A 19,310-nucleotide genomic window follows, 5' to 3' on the forward strand; every position below is an offset into this window, starting at 1 on the left:
TCAATTAAGCACTTCACATAATCAGATTGCATTAGAGTGAAGCACGAGAGTACAAAATTCAATTTGAGCAAATTAATTACAGAAGGCCCACAGCAGGATTGGTCACAGGCGTGAATACTGGAAGATAATATTTAGATTTGACTGAGCTGTTCAACATCATGAGGGGCCTGGTCAACGGAGATAAGGAGAAACTGTTCACACTGGAGAATTGTTTGAAGGCCAGAGGACTCAGTTTTAAAGTAATTGGCAAAAGAAGCAATGATGATATAAGGAGAAACTCTATCATTGCAGAATTTAAAAATAAATCATTGATGTGCTGTGGGAGTTATAGAGCACAGAAACAGGTCCTTCACAACTGACTCTGAGTCACAGCAGTGTGTACCAGCTATAGGGCCAGCAGCTCAACCCTAATTGCCCTTGAAAGATGGTGGTGAGCTGCCTACTTGAACTGCTGCAGTCTGTTTGGTGTAGGGACACCCACGATGCCTTCCGGAAGGGAGTTCCAGAATTTTCACCCAGTAGCGGTGAAGGAACTTGGATGTTTTGTCGGAATATCAATGACCACAGGGAAATGGATATTTTGCTTCAGCATTCATAGCAGAAAAGGAGGATAGCTTGTTGGAAGTCGCAAAAAAATTGTCAGAGGACAAGGGACAGGGCCTAAACGAAATTAGCTTTAAGTAAATCATCAATAATGGGGAAATTAATGAAACTGAAGGGTGACAAATATCGAGGACCTGATAGTTTCCATTCACAGTTGTTAATGAAGGTTAGAGTGCACACTGCCAATGCCCTAATCATAATCTTTCAGATTTCCCTGGATTCAGGAGTTGTATCAGGAAATTCACTCATGTCACTGTGTTCTTTAAGAAGGGTAACAGAGGGAAACCAAGGAATTACAGGCCAATTAGCCTGACATCTGTGGTGGGGAAATAGTTGGAATCTATAATCAAGGATAGAGTAAATGATCACCTTGAAAATCTTCAGTTAATCGGGAAGAGTCAATATGGATTCACAAAGGGCAGGTCAGGCCTAAGAAATCGGAGGTTTAGACGAGGTGACAAAAGTGGACATATTTAAGTTGATGGATGCTGTTTATCTGGACTTTCAGAAGGCTTTCATTGAATGCCCTACTTTGAACATCCTGGGGATTACCAGAGACTAAACTGGACTGGCCATATACATACTAGGAGAAGGTGAGGACTGCAGATGCTGGAGATCAGAGTCAAAAAGTGCATTATATAAATAATGTGGTCACAAGAACAGATTCGAGGTTAGAATAACTCATCTTTTGACTGCTGAAATCCAGTCCAAATCACGCCTAAATCACAAGTCTGATGAAATACCCCCCACTTGCAGCTCCAACAATACAAAAAGGCTTGATGGTATCTAAGGAAAAGCAGCCTATTTGATTATCACATGCACAAACATTTACTCTCTTCACAACCAACACTCAGTCACAGCAGTGTGTACTCTGTACAAGATATACTGCAGAAATTCAACAATGCTCCTTCAACTGTATCTTCCAAACCCATGACCATTACCACCTAGAGGAACAAGGGTGGCAGAGACATGGGAACAGCACCACTCGCAATTCTTCCTCCAAACAACTCATCATCCTGACTTGGAAATATATCTCTGTTCCTCTACTATCACTGGGCTAAAATCTTGGAACTGACAACACTGTGGGTCTACCTAAACCTCACGGACTGTAGCGTTTCAAGAAAACTCATCATCACCTTCTCAAAGGGAAGCAGGGTTGGACAACAAATCCTGGCTCAGGCAGCGACACCCACATCCCATGGATGCATATTGAAAAGTCATTTAATGAGAAATGTAAGAAAGCCAATCTTATCAAGCTGTGTTTTTTCTGACCTGGGAGAGATGCCAGGGATCCACAACTAGCTGTCAAAGCTAATTAAAAACTTCCAATTGATTCTGGCACTTAGATATTGGATCGCAGGTGTCAAATAGACCTTAGGGCTTACACATACTAATTCTCTGTTGAAATGTCACTCTCCACCATCTGAGATGGGGTTTCTCTGAGAAGTATTGAAAATCCCAATACAATAGTTGAATTACAATGATCTACTACAGTAGTTGTGTATCTTGCTGATGGTACACACTGCGCTCACTGTCACCAGTGGAAGAGGCAGTGAATGTTTCAGCCGATGGATAGAGGGCTAATTAAGTGGATCGTTTTCATTTGGATGGTGTTTGTTATTTAAGGCAGTTATTACATTAAAGGATTATCACGAGATGCATTCTGACAATCAGGATACAAGAATCGATTCAGGGAGGAGATAACCGATGTGTTCTGTGTATATTTGAGTCTGCAAAATGTTGTAAGGCCCCAAGTTTGTTTTTAGCACGTTTTTTGATTAGATTACTTACAGTGTGGAAACAGGCCCTTCGGCCCAACAAGTCCACACCGCCCCGCCAAAGCGCAACCCACCCATACCCCTACATCTACCCCTTACCTAACACTACAGGCAATTTCGTATGGCCAATTCACCTGACCTGCACATCTTTGGAGTGTGGGAGGAAACCGGAGCACCCGGAAGAAACTCACGCAGACACGGGGAGAATGTGCAAACTCCACACGGAGAGTCGCCTGAGGCGGGAATTGAACCCGGGTCTCTGGCGCTGTGAGGCAGCAGTGCTAACCACTGTGCCACCGTGCCGCCGTGCCCGTTGTTGTGGTTGTGTTCGCCGAGCTGGGAATTTGTGTTGCAGACGTTTCGTCCCCTGTCTAGGTGACATCCTCAGTGCTTGGGAGCCTCCTGTGAAGCGCTTCTGTGATGTTTCCTCCGGCATTTATAGTGGCTTGTCTCTGCTGCTTCCGGTTGTCAGTTCCAGCTGTCCGTTGCTCATCCACTGATTCAATCAATAAGCACATCGACCTGGACCCAATATACCAGCCACTGCAGCGGACAGCTGGAACTGACAACCGGAAGCAGCAGAGACAGGCCACTATAAATGCCGGAGGAAACATCACAGAAGCGCTTCACAGGAGGCTCCCAAGCACTGAGGATGTCACCTAGACAGGGGACGAAACGTCTGCAAAACAAATTCCCAGCTCGGCGAACAGAACCACAACAATGAGCACCTGAGCTACAAATCTTCTCCCAAACTATGATTTTAGCACATCAGGGTGAGAATGCTTCAGCAGTAGCAATGTGAACCTATTCTTGAGATGTGGTTGATGTCTCAAAAGAGACAAACTCAGATGTAATGTTACTCGCTACTAAGCACAATACAATAAACCTTCACTGTGTATCAGGATTGGGCATCCTTTCTGTATAAGGTGCTGGTGAGACCACTTCTGGAGTACTACAAGCAGATTTGGTCCCCTTATTTAGGAACTATATGATTTGATTGGAGGCAGTTCAGAAAAGGTTCACTAGGATGATCTCCAGTATGGAGGGATTGTCTTATGAACAAAGGTTAAAGATTTTGGGACTACTCAGGGTATCCAAGATGGTTCAGGTAAACATAATTACAATGTTTATAAGGTGCTAGTTGCATTGAACACATTGAGCAGTGCTAAGCTTTAGGGAGTCACTGCAGCATTCCCAGCCTCTGACCTGCCCTTGTAGCCACAATCTATAGCTGGTCCTGTTATATTTCAGATCAATGACAATCGTTTTTATGTGTATGGAATCATTACAGGCAGTTCCTGGGTTACCAATGGGTTCCATTCCTGAGTATATCCATAAGTCAGTTTGTACACAGGCCAGAACACAATAAGGTACAATATAAAATAATAGCTTATAAGCACAAGCAAAGGTTCACATGTTGGATCCTTAAAGTTAATATTAATGTGAGATCTCATTCATAAATTCGCACGTCAGACATTTGTAATCTGGGATCACCTTTAGAATAACTCACATATACCAATAGGTCTCCTACAGGACTGTTGAGAGATCTGTTCTTTGACTAGATTCAGTGACATGTATCATAATGAAAAAGAATACAATGCAGTTGACTTAATATCTCAGTCCTTGCAGATAAACTGTCTTGGTTCATAACATTAAGACAAGGTAACCAATTCTGATGATAATTTCAGTGTTAATTGTGCCTAATAAATCTTTAATTTCTATAATGTATTCAATGTATGGATTTTGCAAATGGTTAGCAATGTATTAAGTGTGTGTGTGTGTGTGTGTGTCATTGTGCTTGGTGTCTGATTGTGTGTGTGTGTGTCGTGCTTGGTGTCCGAGTGTGTGTGTGTGTGTGTCATTGTGCTTGGTGTCTGAGTGTGTGTATGTCGTGCTTGGTGTCCGAGTGTGTGTGTGTGTGTGTGTGTCATTGTGCTTGATGTCCGAGTGTGCGTGTGTGTGTGTCATTGTGCTTGGTGTCTGAGTGTGTGTATGTCGTGCTTGGTGTCCGAGTGTGTGTGTGTGTGTGTGTGTCATTGTGCTTGGTGTCTGAGTGTGTGTGTGCGCGCATATGCGCATGCGCATTTGTGCTTGGTGTCCGGTCAGTCAGCAACTATAAGGAATTCCGAGGAAGCACAAAGAGTTGAATTTTCCCATGGGATTAGGTTCAGGTCCCCACCTACTGGCCAGAGGGGACATCCTGCATTCACACTTTCTGGATCAAGCCAATACAGGAGCATTCTTTGAGACCCTCTCTGATGACAAGCTCATGTTCACTTAAAGTCAGTGAGAGGCTCCTGATACCACTGGCCCAATCAGTGGGACTGCAGTGGATGGAACTTCTAAAGTCCCAACAAGTGAGGGTGGGACTTCTGGACCAGTGTGGCAAGAGTGAGGGCACTGGTGCCTGGAAAAGAACTAATAACTAGAGAAAGCACAGAAGGTACTAGGCCACACAGAATGGAGAGGGAGAGGAACTAATCCATTTGGAGCACTGGGACATTGAGGGAATCCTTGGATGCCAGCAGCCCCCTCTTTGAGAAATGGAGCTGCGGGTGCTTTAGAGTTTGTCATCATTAGGTGGCACTGATCCTGGAGCCACTCTGCCTCCTAATTGTAGCTTTAATTACTCCAATATTCCCAGCTTCACTTTCTGAGCTCATCATTCCAGGGCTGGGAAATCTCAACGTACAGTGATTTAGCTCAAATCAGGAAAGAGAAAATCATTGCATAAATATATTGCTGCAAAAGCAAATGTGTTGCTAAAGCTTTTTGTCTTGCACTCATCAGGACAAGGGCAAGAATGTGAAATTTCAAACAAGCAGAGCAATGCCTCAACTAATCATGGTCAACTTGCCAAAAACATTCAGCAGCCTTTTCTCCTGTATCATAAGTCGTTGTGTTGGCATTTTTGCATTTGTCCTGACAGTTTAGGCAGCATTTTCTCTTCTCGGCAAGTTTTAAAATCTGTGTTGCCAAGGAATGTAAGTAAACGCAGCAAGTCAGTGGATAGTAAATGCTGCAATTGACAATAATTGATCAAAGCCATGAAAATGAGGATGATGCACAGGACAGGGAAGGCCGAGCAGTGGAAAACAAAACAGGGATCAAAAGATGGTGCCACAGCAATTTCAAGTATCATGCACACAATGTGGAACCATTATCAACTGATTTTTATTTGGTTCATGTCCGTCTGGACCAGTATCTACCGTCCATCCCTGACTACCCCTTGTAATTAGGTGGTGATGAGCCATCTTCATGAACTACTGCTGTCCGTGTGGTGTGTGTGCACAATAGTGACCAATATTGAACCTCAAACCTAAGGCTTCAATTTGACCCCCACTTTCCCTGTTTACTGTTAGGCACTGCAAGAAAGGTTTGGCTCATGCTTTACAAGGTTTCACCATTTCACAAAATTATGCAGTTTCATTCTGAAGTGGCTATTTTTATGCTTTGCTTTTCCTAAATATTAAGGTCTGTCAAAAAATTCAAACAAATTTCACAACTTTATCAGTCAGTTCCTGAGGCTCACCAATTTAGATTAGTAATCTTTTTTCGAGAAAAGAAGTTGAACAAATTGGTCATTAATCTCCTTGTTCCTTATACCCTCCCCATTGTTAAGTTGCAAATGAAGATAATCCCTGACCAACCTGTTCAGAGATGTTATAGAGGGCTCTTATGGCACAGTGGTTGTGGCCCTGTGCTGATCCAGAAATCCCAGTTTCAAGTTGCACCTGCTCCCAAGGTGTGCAATAACATCTCAGAATAGATTGATTAGAAAATATATAATTCAGTGATGTTATTGCATACCTCTGAGGCAGGTGGGACTTGAACCTGGGCCTCCTGGATCAGAGATCTGGACACCGCCATTTGTGCTACAAGACATCATTTAAGTACCAAATGAATCAAATCACTCTTGATTTTTTCAGGTTTACTCAATCAGATGATTAGTTGTGCATTGAACAGAGTAAATCCTAATTTCACTTTATCAATGTTTGAAGCTTCACAGTCAGTTAGCATAAGTGCGTCTGTTAATATATTACATTACAGATGCACCAAGTAAAGGATTCTTAATAAAGTAGAGATTAGATGCTCCTTTTTATTAAAGTTTCTTGTTCACACTCTATGGGCATTGCTGGCCAGAACAACATTTATTGCCGAAACCTAATTACCGAGAGGGCAGTTAAAAGTGAACCCCTATTGCTGTGGGTCTGGGGTGGCACATGGGCCAGACCAGGTAAGGATGGCAGACTTTCTTCCCTGATGGTTATTAGTGAACCAGATGGCTTTGGGTTACTTTGAATTTACTTAAAGTGTAAGCTTTCTAAGCATTTGTCAATTTTAAGTTGATTATCAATTTGATCATTTTTGTTGCATGCAAAACATTGATTAACCATTAAATATTATTCATAAATATAGGAGTGTTTTATTGATGTCAATTTTAAGAAAATAAGAACTTAAAAAATAGGAGCAGGAGTTGATTTAGATTATTGCTGATCTGATCTTGACCTTAATTCTATTTCCCCACCTGCCCATACCCCCCACCCCGCTCCCCGCCCCCCCCAACTCCCCTCCAATTCAAGAATAAATATATCCCAACCTTAAACCTGTTTAACAACTCAGTGAGGCGAAAGTGAGGATTGCAGATGCTGGCCATTAGAGTTGAGAGTGTGGTGCTGATAAAGCACAACAGGTCAGGCAGCATCCGAGGAGCTGGAAAATCGACGTTTCGGGCAAAAGCCTGATGAAGGCTTCTTTCCTGCTCCTCAGATGCTGCCTGGCCTGTTGTGCTTTTCCAGTACCACATTCTCGACTCAATTCAACAACGCATCCTCTGCTGCTCTCTGGAGTAGATAAATATAAAGATTCGCAACCCTATGAGAGAAGGAATGCCTGCTCATGTCCATCTTACACAGGAACCTCCTTATTCTGCGTGCTCTAGCTCAACATTCATCCTGAAGGAGATACATCCTCTCAACATCTTCCATGCCAAACACCATCAGAATATTCTGTATTTCAATGAGATCTCCTGTCATTCTTCTAAAGTCCAATGAGTATCAGTTCAATCTTCTCAACCTTTCCTTATATCGCATCTCAGGAATCAGCCACGTGAACCTTTTTTGAACTACCTCCAATTTAAGTAAAGAAACCAAAAATGTACACAGTTATGGTCGCACCAGTTCTCTGTATAGCTATAGCAAGAATTCCTTACATTTATATTGCATTACCCTTGCAATAAACAACTATATTTCATTTGCCAACCTGATCACTTATTGTAGCTGTGTACTAACTTTTTGTGATTCATGTACAAGGAAATGCAGGTTCATCTATACCAGAGTTCCACAAGTACTCTCTATTTAAGTACTAACCTGCTTTTCTATTCCTCCATCCATTGTAGATAATCTCACATTTTACCACATTATACTCCATCTGTCAATTTGTTTCCCGCTCACAACTTATACAACTTATCCTCCTCACAACTTGCTCTCCCACTTTTATTTGTAACATCAGGAAGTTTGGCAACAATGCAATCAGTCCCCTATTCCAAGTCATTAATATAGATTGTGAATAACTGATTTTGAATTCTACAATTGAGTTAATACTTGGACTGAAATTATTTTAAAAAGAGGACCAAAATCACTGAGTTAAACTAGTGATTACCTAATCAAACAGCTTGGTCAGGTTTTCTGACAATATCAGGTTTTATGACAATATTCTAATATCGTAGAAAATCAGGGAGTAATGGGAAGGTTTCATGGCCATTAGGGAAAATGTTAAATTCAACTCAGACTGAGCTGAATTTAACATTTTCCCTAAAGGCCATGAAACCTTCCCATTACTCCACTTGGTTTTCTATGATATTAGGATGCATTTAGCATCTTCTCTTGTAAAGGTAAATGCAAAATATTTATTCAAAGTCTCCACTATTTCCTTACTTCCAATTATTAAATCACGAGCCTCATTCTCTAAGTGACCAACATTTACTTTAGCTGCTCTCCCTTTTTGTAAGTATGTCAGAGACTTTACAATTATTATCTATTTCTTGCTGGTTTACTCTCACTCTATTTTTTTCTTGTCTTTTTTTTTAGGTTTTATTGCTGATTTTACATTTTCCCCAATCTCCAGTCTTATTACAAAGTTTTGCATGAACAAAATCCAAGAGAATTAAAGTTACTTATCGCTAATTAATGCCACAATACACTTGTATTTGTTTTTGTGAAGTGTAATGATATGGATTACTAAATAATAGATCCCTTGTATACTAATTAGGTATTTATCTCAGATGCACAGATTTTGAAATAAGTTCCTTAACCAAAGAGCTCTAATTGATATTAATGACAGGCTAAACATAGCTGATTCTAGTTGAACATATGGTTGAAAACAATTTGAGCTACAACATGTAAGTGATCCAAATTACTCAGGTCACCAAAGTCCCATCTCTTCAATAAAATCACTTTGCTGCAGATTTAGAAATGCTTGACTTCCAAATATTATAAAGAATGAAGACAATCGCACATCTGATAATGAGAGGGGTTTTTTTTGCATAATCATTCCCCATTTTTCTAACACACCTTGAAAATTTCCCACAATTAAAATGATGATGCATTCGAAGTGAACTTTTTTTTGCACTCAGTTTAGAATATCAGAAAGTAAGCTTGGGCAATGCTTTGGCCAAGTAAGGAGGAGAAAGAGGGATAACTTTGCAAGCAGGTTTCAGGAAAATGGAAGAACTAAAGTGTTGATAAATCAGTTTTTAATATTTCTGCTACAAAGTATTCAGAGACTTTGGTGAAAAAGATACGTTGTAGGTACTGATCAAAGAAACTATTCTGACACGAAAGAGGGTGTTATATGAGAAAAGGTCAAAAACAGAATTTATTTTGCTTGAATCAAGGAACGCAGCAGGAGCAATTAAGCTGCTGGGAGTACAGCACGGGTCATCAAATAGAAAGGAGGTAGAGGAGCAGGTTTCCAGGCTTGTTTTCAAAAAAATACAAGGACCAGAGACTAGTGATAGTGGGAGGTTTCAAACATTTTCATAAATACTGGGAAAATAATATTGTGAAGGACAAAGGGTGGGAGTAATTCCTGAAAAGTGCAGGAGAGTGGGAACATACTGGTCAAAAACAAAGAGAAAGGAAGCAGTCCTGGATCTAATTGCAGAGAATGAAGTGGGGCAATTGGATCAAATTGCAATAGGTATGGAATGGATATGGAAAAGAGTCAGGGGCGAAATACATGCACCTGAAGGGGGGCTAACCTAAATGAGATGAAAAGCAGTGTACATCAGCAGGTGTGAAAGTAAATGAACATTTTGTTTTTATATATTTATTTATATATGTTTAGATAGGTAAGAAAATGTGTTATTAAGACATAAGGTGCCTACAAAGGGATGTAGATATGTTAAGTAAGTTGGAAAAGACCAGCAAATGGAGCACAACGTAAGAAAGTGTGAAATTGTTCATCTTGGCAGAAAGAATAAAAATAGATATTATCTAAATGGTAAGTGGTTGCAGAGCTCTGAGATGGAGAGAAATCTGGGAGTCCTAGTGCATGAAACGTGGAAGGTTAGAGTGCAGGTACAGCAAGTAATCTGAAAAGTTAATAGAATGTTATGGTTTATTGTGAGGGCAATTGAATGCAAGAATAGGGAGGTTATGCTTCAATAATACAGGACAATGATGAGACCACATCTGGATTACTGTGTACAGTACTAGTCACTGGAGGATGTTATTGCATTAAAGCAGCTCAGTGAAGGGATCATGGTTTGAAAATGAGAAATTGCCCATTTAGGAAAGATATGAGTAACCTTTTTTTTTTCTCTGTCAGAGGGTTATGAATCTTTGGAATTCCCTTCCACAAAAGGCAGTGGATGCAGAATCTTTCATATTTTTGAGACAGAGGTAGATAGATACTTGATTACCAAGGGGATGAAAGACTACTGGGGATTGCAGGAATGTGGAGTTAAGTTTAAAATCAGATCAGCCATGATCTCTTTGAATGGTGGAATAAGTTTGAAGGGCTGAGTGGCCTACCTACATTCCTTATTCTCATGTTTGTACACTCATTAAATGTTGGGATCACTGGCATAGTTATCTTTATTGCCTATTCCATTTACCCTTGAAAAGCTGGTGATGAACCTCCTCCATCAACAATAACAATCTATGAGACGCCTTCAAAGATGAGACAGTTTGAGTACAGTGTGGATACATTCCTACAAGGGGTAAAATATGAATTAGGAACAGGAGTAAGTTATTCGGCCTCTCCAGCTTGCTCCACCATTCAATAAGATCAGGACTGTTCTAGAAAAGGACATTTATCCAAGAAAACGCTTTCTCGATAACCAAATGCATGAGGCTAGATTTAGTGAAGATCAAAGGGCTTCCACCCACCAATTCTTAAGCCAGAAAGAGTCCTGTGTCACTTTCTTTAGGGAAGATCCATCAAACTCAAAACCACTCAGGCACTTAAATAACAAAGGTCATTACACACACACACAACACACATACACACACACATCTTGTTGACAGTCAACTGGATTCCACAATGTGCATCATAACTGGAACTATCTGCTTAGCGCCACTTCCTAGGATCAAGGAGGAGCTTGGGGAAGGGAAAATGTATGGAGAAGACTGGTCAATGGACAACTGTAAGTCTCAATGCTAGTCTCAGTGCTGTTCAACATTTATACAAATGGCCTGCCTAAAACAACATCTTGAAGTCCATTGTTTTATATTCACTAATAAGATATTGGGCATAGCTGACTGGCCAGCATTCATTGCCCATCCTAGTTGTCCTTGAGAAGGTGGTGGTGAGATATCTTCTTGAACCGCTACAGTCCATGTGCCATAGCTTGACCCACAATGCCCTAAGGGAGGGAATTCCAGGATTTTGACCCAGTGACAGTGAAAGAATGGCAATATATTTCCAAGTCTGAATGGTGACCGGTTTGGAGGTGATGGTGTTCCTATGTAACTGCAGCCCTTGTCCTTCCAGACAGTTGTGCATTTTGTAGGTGATGATGATTTCCACACTGATAACATTATTTTGCTGTTTTAACTGTACCCTTCTGCAGCAGATCCCTAATGAAGATGTTACAAGATTTGTAGACTGTTACAGCACATGGTGTCGCATGCTGAATCTCTCCAAATCATGTCCAGTGTATGTCACCACCATGATGCCAGTGACAAAATATCCAAATGGAAAGTGAAAAAGTAAAGCATAATCCCAATCCAACACACTCGGGAGTGAGTCTAGTTTGGATTGAGTCCTTCCAGCAAAACTGAAGGAAACAGCAGCAAATATTAAACCCAGACATGAGCTGTTCACAAAATATTGCTGGATCCACAGGAGGCATTGCCGTACTCTTTGTCTTACTGTACTTCATAGAGTACTGTATCTAAATGGCAAAGGTCATCATCTTGTTGACACTCAACTGAATGCCACAATGTGCATCATAACTGGAATTGTTCTGCACACCACCTCTTCCCCTGGCTTCCTGGGCTCACTAACATCTCTCTGTGACAAGTCCGCTCAGCGGCCGGTGAAAACCCACAAACTGGTTGAAACAATTTGTGTTGCACCTCACTTACCCTCTCCACAATGACCTGTTCAATCCATAGACTTCTATCTTCCATCTCAGCAACTTTCCCGAGTGAGACCTACCAGGGGATATTCTTTACTTCAAGGAATGGGGAATATGCAAAGTCACTAACAAGTTCCTTATGACACCCCCCTCTCCCCGCCATCACATGTTAGGCTTTGAACTAGTCCAGCAAGATTGGTCCTAGCTAAACAGGTTCAAACCAGGGTCCCTCACAGTCAACCTCCAACACTGGGGCCTCAGTACAAACTCCTTATGCACTAGTGAAAATACACAAGCAATATTGCACATTACTGAGGATGCCCCCTTTATAGACTAAGTGACAGACTAATCATCATCAAATGAGAAGGCAATTGCTTAGCTTTAGGCATTTGCTTTCATTAATTAAATCAGTAATTACAACGTTGTTTGTGGAATCTTGCAGTGTAAAAATTAGCTGCTATCTTTCCTCTGTTACAGCAATGACTACACTTCCAAAGTATGTCATTGGCTGTAATCCAGGGATGGTGAAAAGCACTGTAAAAATACAAGGTTATTTTTTACAACCAAGTTGAATATAGAAAGGGAGACCATGAAACAGGAAATAAAAGAGGCAAAATAAAAATGACAAAAGATCAACAGCTGACATGATAGGAAATGGAAAATACTTTTCTAAATACACAAAGAACAGCAGGCAATACTAGGGACGGGTAATGAAAATAAACTTTGAGGAAGTAGAGGTCATAGTTGAGGTACTAATGAGGTACACAGCTGTCCTCACTAATGAAGGTAAAGTGACCACTATTAGTGGTAAAGGTAGGAGAGCAATTAAAGAATATTTAAAAAGGGTACCTAAAAGGCCGGCAGTGATCAAAGTGGTGTATATTACACCATCACCCAATTCTGATGGAATACATTGTTGGTTCCCTAACTAAACTCCCCAAACCTTGTCCATCATCTACAAGGCACAAGTTGGGAATGTGATGGAATACTCCCTACTTGCCTGGATGGGTTCAGCTCCAAAAGCACTCAAGCTTGACACTATCCAGGACAACGCACCTCACTTGATTTGCACCACATCCTCAAACAGTCAACCCTGACCACCAGCACTCAGTAGCAACATTGTGTACCATCTACAAGATACACTGCAGAAATTCACCAAGCTCCTTTGTCAGCATCATTCAAATCCATGTCCACCACTTTCTGGAAGGACAAGGGCAGCAGATGCCTGGGAAGACCCATCAACTGCAAGTTCTTCTCTCCATCAATCAGCATCCAGACTTGGAAATATATTAATTTCAGTGACACTGGGTCAAAAACCTGGAATTCCCTCCCTGACAGCATTGTAAGTCCACCTGCACCAAATGGATCACGTGAACTCAAGAAGGCAGCTCATCACCACCCTCTGAAGGACAGTTAGGGATTGGTAATTCATGCTGCCACAGTTGGTGAAGTCCACATCCCCTGAATGCATAGAAAGAAAGAAATCTCAGTAGGACACTGACAATAGAAATGTGTGGACACGTGGATGGTGAAATTTAAAGCAGTGAATTGGAAGGAAAATGACATAAAGGGATGTGAATGAAAAGGTACCATGCAAAATGCAGTGAATGGACAGAGACCTACAAGTGTACACAGACAAATCTTGCAGGTGACAGGATTGGTTGAGCAGGCTGTTCAGACAGCCTATGGGTTCTGGGGAGCAGACTATGAAACAGGAAGGGATATTACACCATTGTAATTCACCAGGCAGCTGGAGCATTGTGTTCAATTCTGGGCAATAAACTTCAGGTAAGGCTTTGGAGCAGGTGCAGAGAGGAACCAGGGACTTCAGTTAAATTGAGAAACTGGGAAAACAATGCTCTACCTAGTGCCACGAAAGTTAAAGAGTAATTTCACAGGAAAATAAACATTGAACAGTGAATTGTCATGATCTGGGCTGTGCTGCCGGACACGGCAACCCAGATAGGTTCAGCAGAGGGACCGGGGTAAACGCTGGCAGAGGAATCAATGGCTCGGCTGTGAGGAAGGAGTAGGGGTGTGGGATTAACCGATCTGCCTTCCAAAGAATGGCTTGAATGGGGCGGGCGGCTGAATGGCCTCCTTTTGCGATATGAGGATCTAAGCTTGCACCTCAGTAAGTGATGTCCTTTACCCTGAAGATTGAAATGCATTTTCGACCTGGGCTAATGCTAAACGCAGAAATATTTGTGATTTCCCCCGGCATGATGGACACCCATCCAGTTAAATGCATGCATTTACATCCAACAGCATCAACACCTCCAACGCAAAGCTGCTGCTTTCAGTCTAACCCAAGGGCTGCATCCTATAACGGCTCGAGTTAGTAAAATCCTCTGCCAATGTGTATTTTTTTTTAACTGAATGTCATTTTTGACCTCTCGGTTGGTCATTGCGAGTCCAAATGTCGTTCTCCTTTTCTCTCTCTCTGCACGCTTGACCAAAATGAAGATGTAGGTCAGGAATAGCGAGCAATAGTTTCAGATCTGAAGGGAATGAATGAATGAATGCGCCGAGTGTGCACTAGTTCGCGCTGAATGTGACAGAAGTTGGGCTCTCGGTCTATTAATAGCCTCCTCGTCCCAGATTGAAGCAGCAGTTTTTGCAAATGAGCCAGGCTCTCAGAGAGAGAAAGCGAGGGAGACAGGCTGGACTGGAGACTCACTGAAATCGCGTGTATCCCTCCGGATTGCTCATGAGATAAATCATTCAATTCCCCACCCCCCCAAATACACCCCCTTCCAACTACCCCGTACACACACTCTCCCACAATCCCTACAGACCACCTCTCTTCACTACCCCACTCCTGCTCTCCGTGCACAACCACCCCTCCCACTCCTCCCTACACCACCCCCTCCCACTCCTTCCTACAGAACCCCCTCCCCCCCACGCAACCCCTCTACCCCGCACCCCCCCCCACTTTCCACTACACCAGCCCCTCCACCCCTACACTTTCCTACACAATCCCCTCCACTCCCGCCGACATTCCCCCTCAAATTCCCCCAACACCGTCTCACTCCCCGAAACCAGGCCGTGCCAATCTCCCTCTACACCAACCCCCACGCTCCCTACACCCTCTCCCACTCCCCCATAACGCCCCCACCCCCTCCCAATCTTCCCCCACACCAACTCCCACGCTCTACACCCTCTCCTACGCCCCCTACACCACACCCTCCCACTTCCCCTAACCACCACCCCACTTCCCTCTACACGACCACTCTCCCACTCTCCCTCTACCACCCCTCTCCCACCTCCCCCCTCCAGACCCTTCCACTACCCCTAAACCACCATTCCCCTTTCCACTCTGCCCTACACCACCTCCCCTCCCACTCCCCCATGCCAACCCTTCCCACTCCCCTTCACCATTCCCTCCCACTCTCCCCAAATAGACACCTTCCCACTCTCCCTATACCACCACCCCCTGCCACTCCCCCGCACCATTCCCTCCCACTCCCCCTTAATCCACACCCTCCCATTCCCCTATACACCCCCCTTCCCACTCCCCCTACACCATTCCCTCTCACCTTGCCCCTATGCTCCCCACTCCCCACTATTCGGCTCCCTTCCACTCCCACATTTCAGGGTCACATGGAAAACTTGCCCCTGGGCGGTTTCAGGACCTCGGACAGCGGCTCCACTCGCCCTCCGTGAAACCAATGGCTGCTCATTGAGCGGCGCTCTGGATCAGAACACTCCCGGTCACCTGGGAGCAAGACCAATCCCGGGGATCCGGGTACGGCCAGAGGAAGAGGTCCAAGGCAATAGGGAAGGAAGGTTCCCGGGAATGGACAGGGAGAATCCGAGGAATGGGGAGGGATCACAGGATTGGAGAACGAGGAATCCGGGAATGGAGTGAGACGGTCCCGGGAACGGGAGGGAGAGAGGATCCCGGGAATGGAGAGGGGAGGGTCCCGGGAATGGAGAGAGGGTCCCGGGAATGAGGAGGAGAGGGTCCCGGCAGTGGGGAGGGAGTGGGCCCCGGGAATGGGGAGGGATGGGGTCTGGGAATGGGGGAAGAAGGGAGTCCCGGCAGTGGGGAGGGAGGTGTCCCGGGAATGGGGGAGGAGGGGGTCCCGGGAATGGGGGAGGAGGGGGTCCCAGGAATGGGGAGGGAGGGGGTTCCGGGAATGGGGAGGGAGAGGAACCCGGGAATGAGGATGAGAGGGTCCCGGGAATGGGGAGAGAGGGTCCCGGGAATGGAGAGGAGAGGGTCCCGGGAATGGAGAGAGGGTCCCTCGAATGGGGAGGGAGGGGGTCCCGGGAATGGAGAGGAGAGTGTCCCGGGAATGAACAAAGGGTCCGGGAATGGGGAGAGGGGGGTCCCGGGAATGGGGGAGGGCGGGGGTCCCGGGAATGGGGAGGGAGGGTGTCCAGGGAATGGAGAGAGGGTCCCGGGAATGGGGAGGGCGGGGGTCCCGGGAATGGGGGAGGGAGGGTGTCCAGGGAATGGAGAGGGTCCCGGGAATGGGGAGGGCGGGGGTCCCGGGAATGGGGAGGGAGGGGGTCCCGGGAATGGGGAGAGAGGGGGTCCCGGGAATGGGGAGGGAGGGTGTCCCGGGAATGCGGGGGGAGGGGGTCCCGGAGACCGACAGCGAGACTTGCGGAGAGCGCGGGGACAGAGCTGACCCCCGGGCGGAGCCGCTGCTGCCCGCCCGGCTCTCGGTTCGTACCTCGGCGCTGTCGCTCTCGGTGATTCTAGCCGCCCGGCGGAGGAGGCAGCGGCTCGAGTGTTTGGTTCCCATCAGCGTGAGGATCCACCCGGGAGCGGCTCCGGTACCGGCAGCTCCCCCCTGCTCCGTCCCCGGCACCTCCGCCGCTGCGGCTCCCGCTCTTGGATCAGGGCGAGTGGAATCTCGGGTCCGCCCCCTGCTCCCTCCACATGTCGCTGAGAGAGAGAGAGAGAAACTGAGAAACTTCTCAGACTGGCCGAGCCCTCCTGGACCTCAGGACCCTCCCCAGAATGATGACAGAGCCCCTCCCGCCCTACAGCACAGAGCCCACCCCAATAACACAGACACACCCCTCCCCAAAACACAGACCCTCTCCCGAAATCCAAATCCTCGCAAAAAAACAGCCTGAAGCCCCCCCCCAACCCCCACAATCCAGAGACATGACCCCCCTCCTCAAACACAGATGACTCCCCCATCCTCAGCCCTTCCCAAAATGCAAACCGCTCCCCTGAGCCCAGCTCTCTCCAAATCCAGACCTTAAACCCGCCCAGTCTCCTGGTGACAGTCCGGCCCAGAATACCCCAATCACAAGCAGCTCAAACGCCAAACTCTGAAACACCAGATCAAGGTCGAGACAACCTCTGACCCAGCTCTGACCCAATCCACCAGAGCTCAGACACCAGACTGGACTAGATGCCCCACTCAGTTCAGATCTCAGACACCGCTGCTCAGCCCCAAACTGAGGTACCAGGTTCCCACACCCCCTCAGATCACAGAGCCTAGAGCACAGCCTGAGACCGCCATCCACAAGAGCAAACTGGTTTTCATCCTTGTCATCATTTACCAGGTGGAGTCATACTTAGTACAAAGCAAAATGTTGGGATGTGAGTATTCATTGGATCTTCATTACTCCCCATTGCCACAATCACTAACTATAAAGATCCTGGTGATCACCATTGACCTGAAATGGAACTAGACTTGAATAAATAACGTAGCTACAAGAGCTGGGCATTGTGACTCTTTGAACCACACTTAAGAAGCTGGAGCCATTCGGAAACGTAGCACGTTGTTACGATGTTAAACTTGTAAGCCAACGGGCTGGTCTAATCACTCAGAAAGTACACATTTGAAATGGCAACAGAGGAGTTTAAATTCAGTTAATTAATTAAACATAGAATCAAAAACTCAATTCAGTCGTGGTGACCACGTACCAATGATATTGTAAATAACTCCAAGCTGACTCACTCGTTTTGTGTTGAGCAGGAATTCGCCGCTATCTACTTTGATGCCCACTTTCAATATTATAAACATTCCACTGGCTACTTGTTTACAACACAAAGTGGCTTGAACTGTATAACCAGTAATCATAGAATCCTTACAGCAAGGAAGCAGGCTATTCAGTCCATCAAATGCACACCGACCCTCTGAAGAGCATCCTACCCAGACCCACCCTACTCCTGTAACCTTGCATTTTCCATGGTTAATCCAACTAGCCTGGGCACTCTGGTCAATTTAATACACGCCATGACGTCGAACAATTCTTCCGTCGCCTCCGCCTCCGAGCTTACTTTCACAATCAGGACTCCCGCCCAACTTCCGAGGACCCCTTCGCCCACCTCCAACACACTGCATCCACCTGGACACCCCGCATTGGCCTATTACCTGCCCTCGACCTCTTCATTTCCAACTGATGCTGTTACATTAACCGCGTCAACCTGTCTACCCCCCTCCCCCACTCCAACCTCTCACCCTCACAACGGACAGCCCTCCAATCCCTCTACTCCAATCCGAACCTCACCATTAAGCCAGCGGATAAAGGGGGTGCAGTGGTAGTCTGGCGCACTGACCTCTACACCGCTGAAGCCAAACGTCAACTCGAGGACACCTCTTCCTACTGCCCCCTCGACCATGACCCCACCCCCCATCACCAAACCATCATCTCCCAGACCATACAGAACCTCATCACATCAGGAGATCTCCCACCCACAGCTTCCAACCTCATAGTCCGGGAACCCCGCACTGCCCGGTTCTACCTCCTTCACAAGATCCACAAGCCTGACCACCCTGGCCGACCCATTGTCTCAGCATGGTCCTGCCCCACTGAACTCATCTCTACCTACCTCAACACTGTCCTATCCCCCCAATCCAGGAACTCACCTCATACGTTCAAGACACCACCCACGCCCTCCACCTCCTCCAAGACTTCCGTTTTCTTGGCCCCCAACGCCTCATCTTCACCATGGATATCCAATCTGTCTACACCTCCATCTGCCTCCAAACCTTCCATTTTTTTCCTCTCCAGACATCTCCAACAGTACCCTTCCACTGACACTCTCATTCGTTTGGCTGAACTGGCCCTCACCCTTAACAATTTCTCCTTTGAATCGTCCCACTTCCTCCAGACCAAAGGGGTAGCCATGGGCACACGGATGGGCCCCAGCTATGCCTGTCTCTTTGTTGGCTACATAGAGCAGTTGATCTTCCGTAATTACACCGGCACCACTCCCCACCTCTTCCTCCGCTACATTGATGACTGCATTGGTGCCACCTCGTGCACCCACGAGGAGGTGGAGCAATTCATCAACTTCACCAACATATTCCACCCTGACCTTAAATTTACCTGGACAATATCTGACATCTCCCTCCCCTTCGTGGAAC

At 45.5% G+C, this 19,310-nt stretch overlaps 1 protein-coding gene across 1 annotated transcript in view; it reads right to left on the reverse strand.

Moving 5' to 3' along the window:
* The window catches only part of LOC140457931 (protein arginine N-methyltransferase 8-like), a 64,987-nt gene extending 48,090 nt beyond the window's left edge, over positions 1 to 16,897 (reverse strand). The window contains exon 1 of the mRNA XM_072551768.1: positions 16,653 to 16,897. Coding sequence (XP_072407869.1) covers positions 16,653 to 16,724 — 72 coding nt within the window. The 5' untranslated portion in view covers positions 16,725 to 16,897. The remainder of the gene's footprint in view (positions 1 to 16,652) is intronic.
* Between the last annotated feature and the right edge of the window lie 2,413 nt (positions 16,898 to 19,310).

The sequence above is a fragment of the Chiloscyllium punctatum genome, chromosome 32 (assembly GCF_047496795.1).
Source record: "Chiloscyllium punctatum isolate Juve2018m chromosome 32, sChiPun1.3, whole genome shotgun sequence".
In the NCBI taxonomy this organism is placed as follows: domain Eukaryota; kingdom Metazoa; phylum Chordata; class Chondrichthyes; order Orectolobiformes; family Hemiscylliidae; genus Chiloscyllium; species Chiloscyllium punctatum.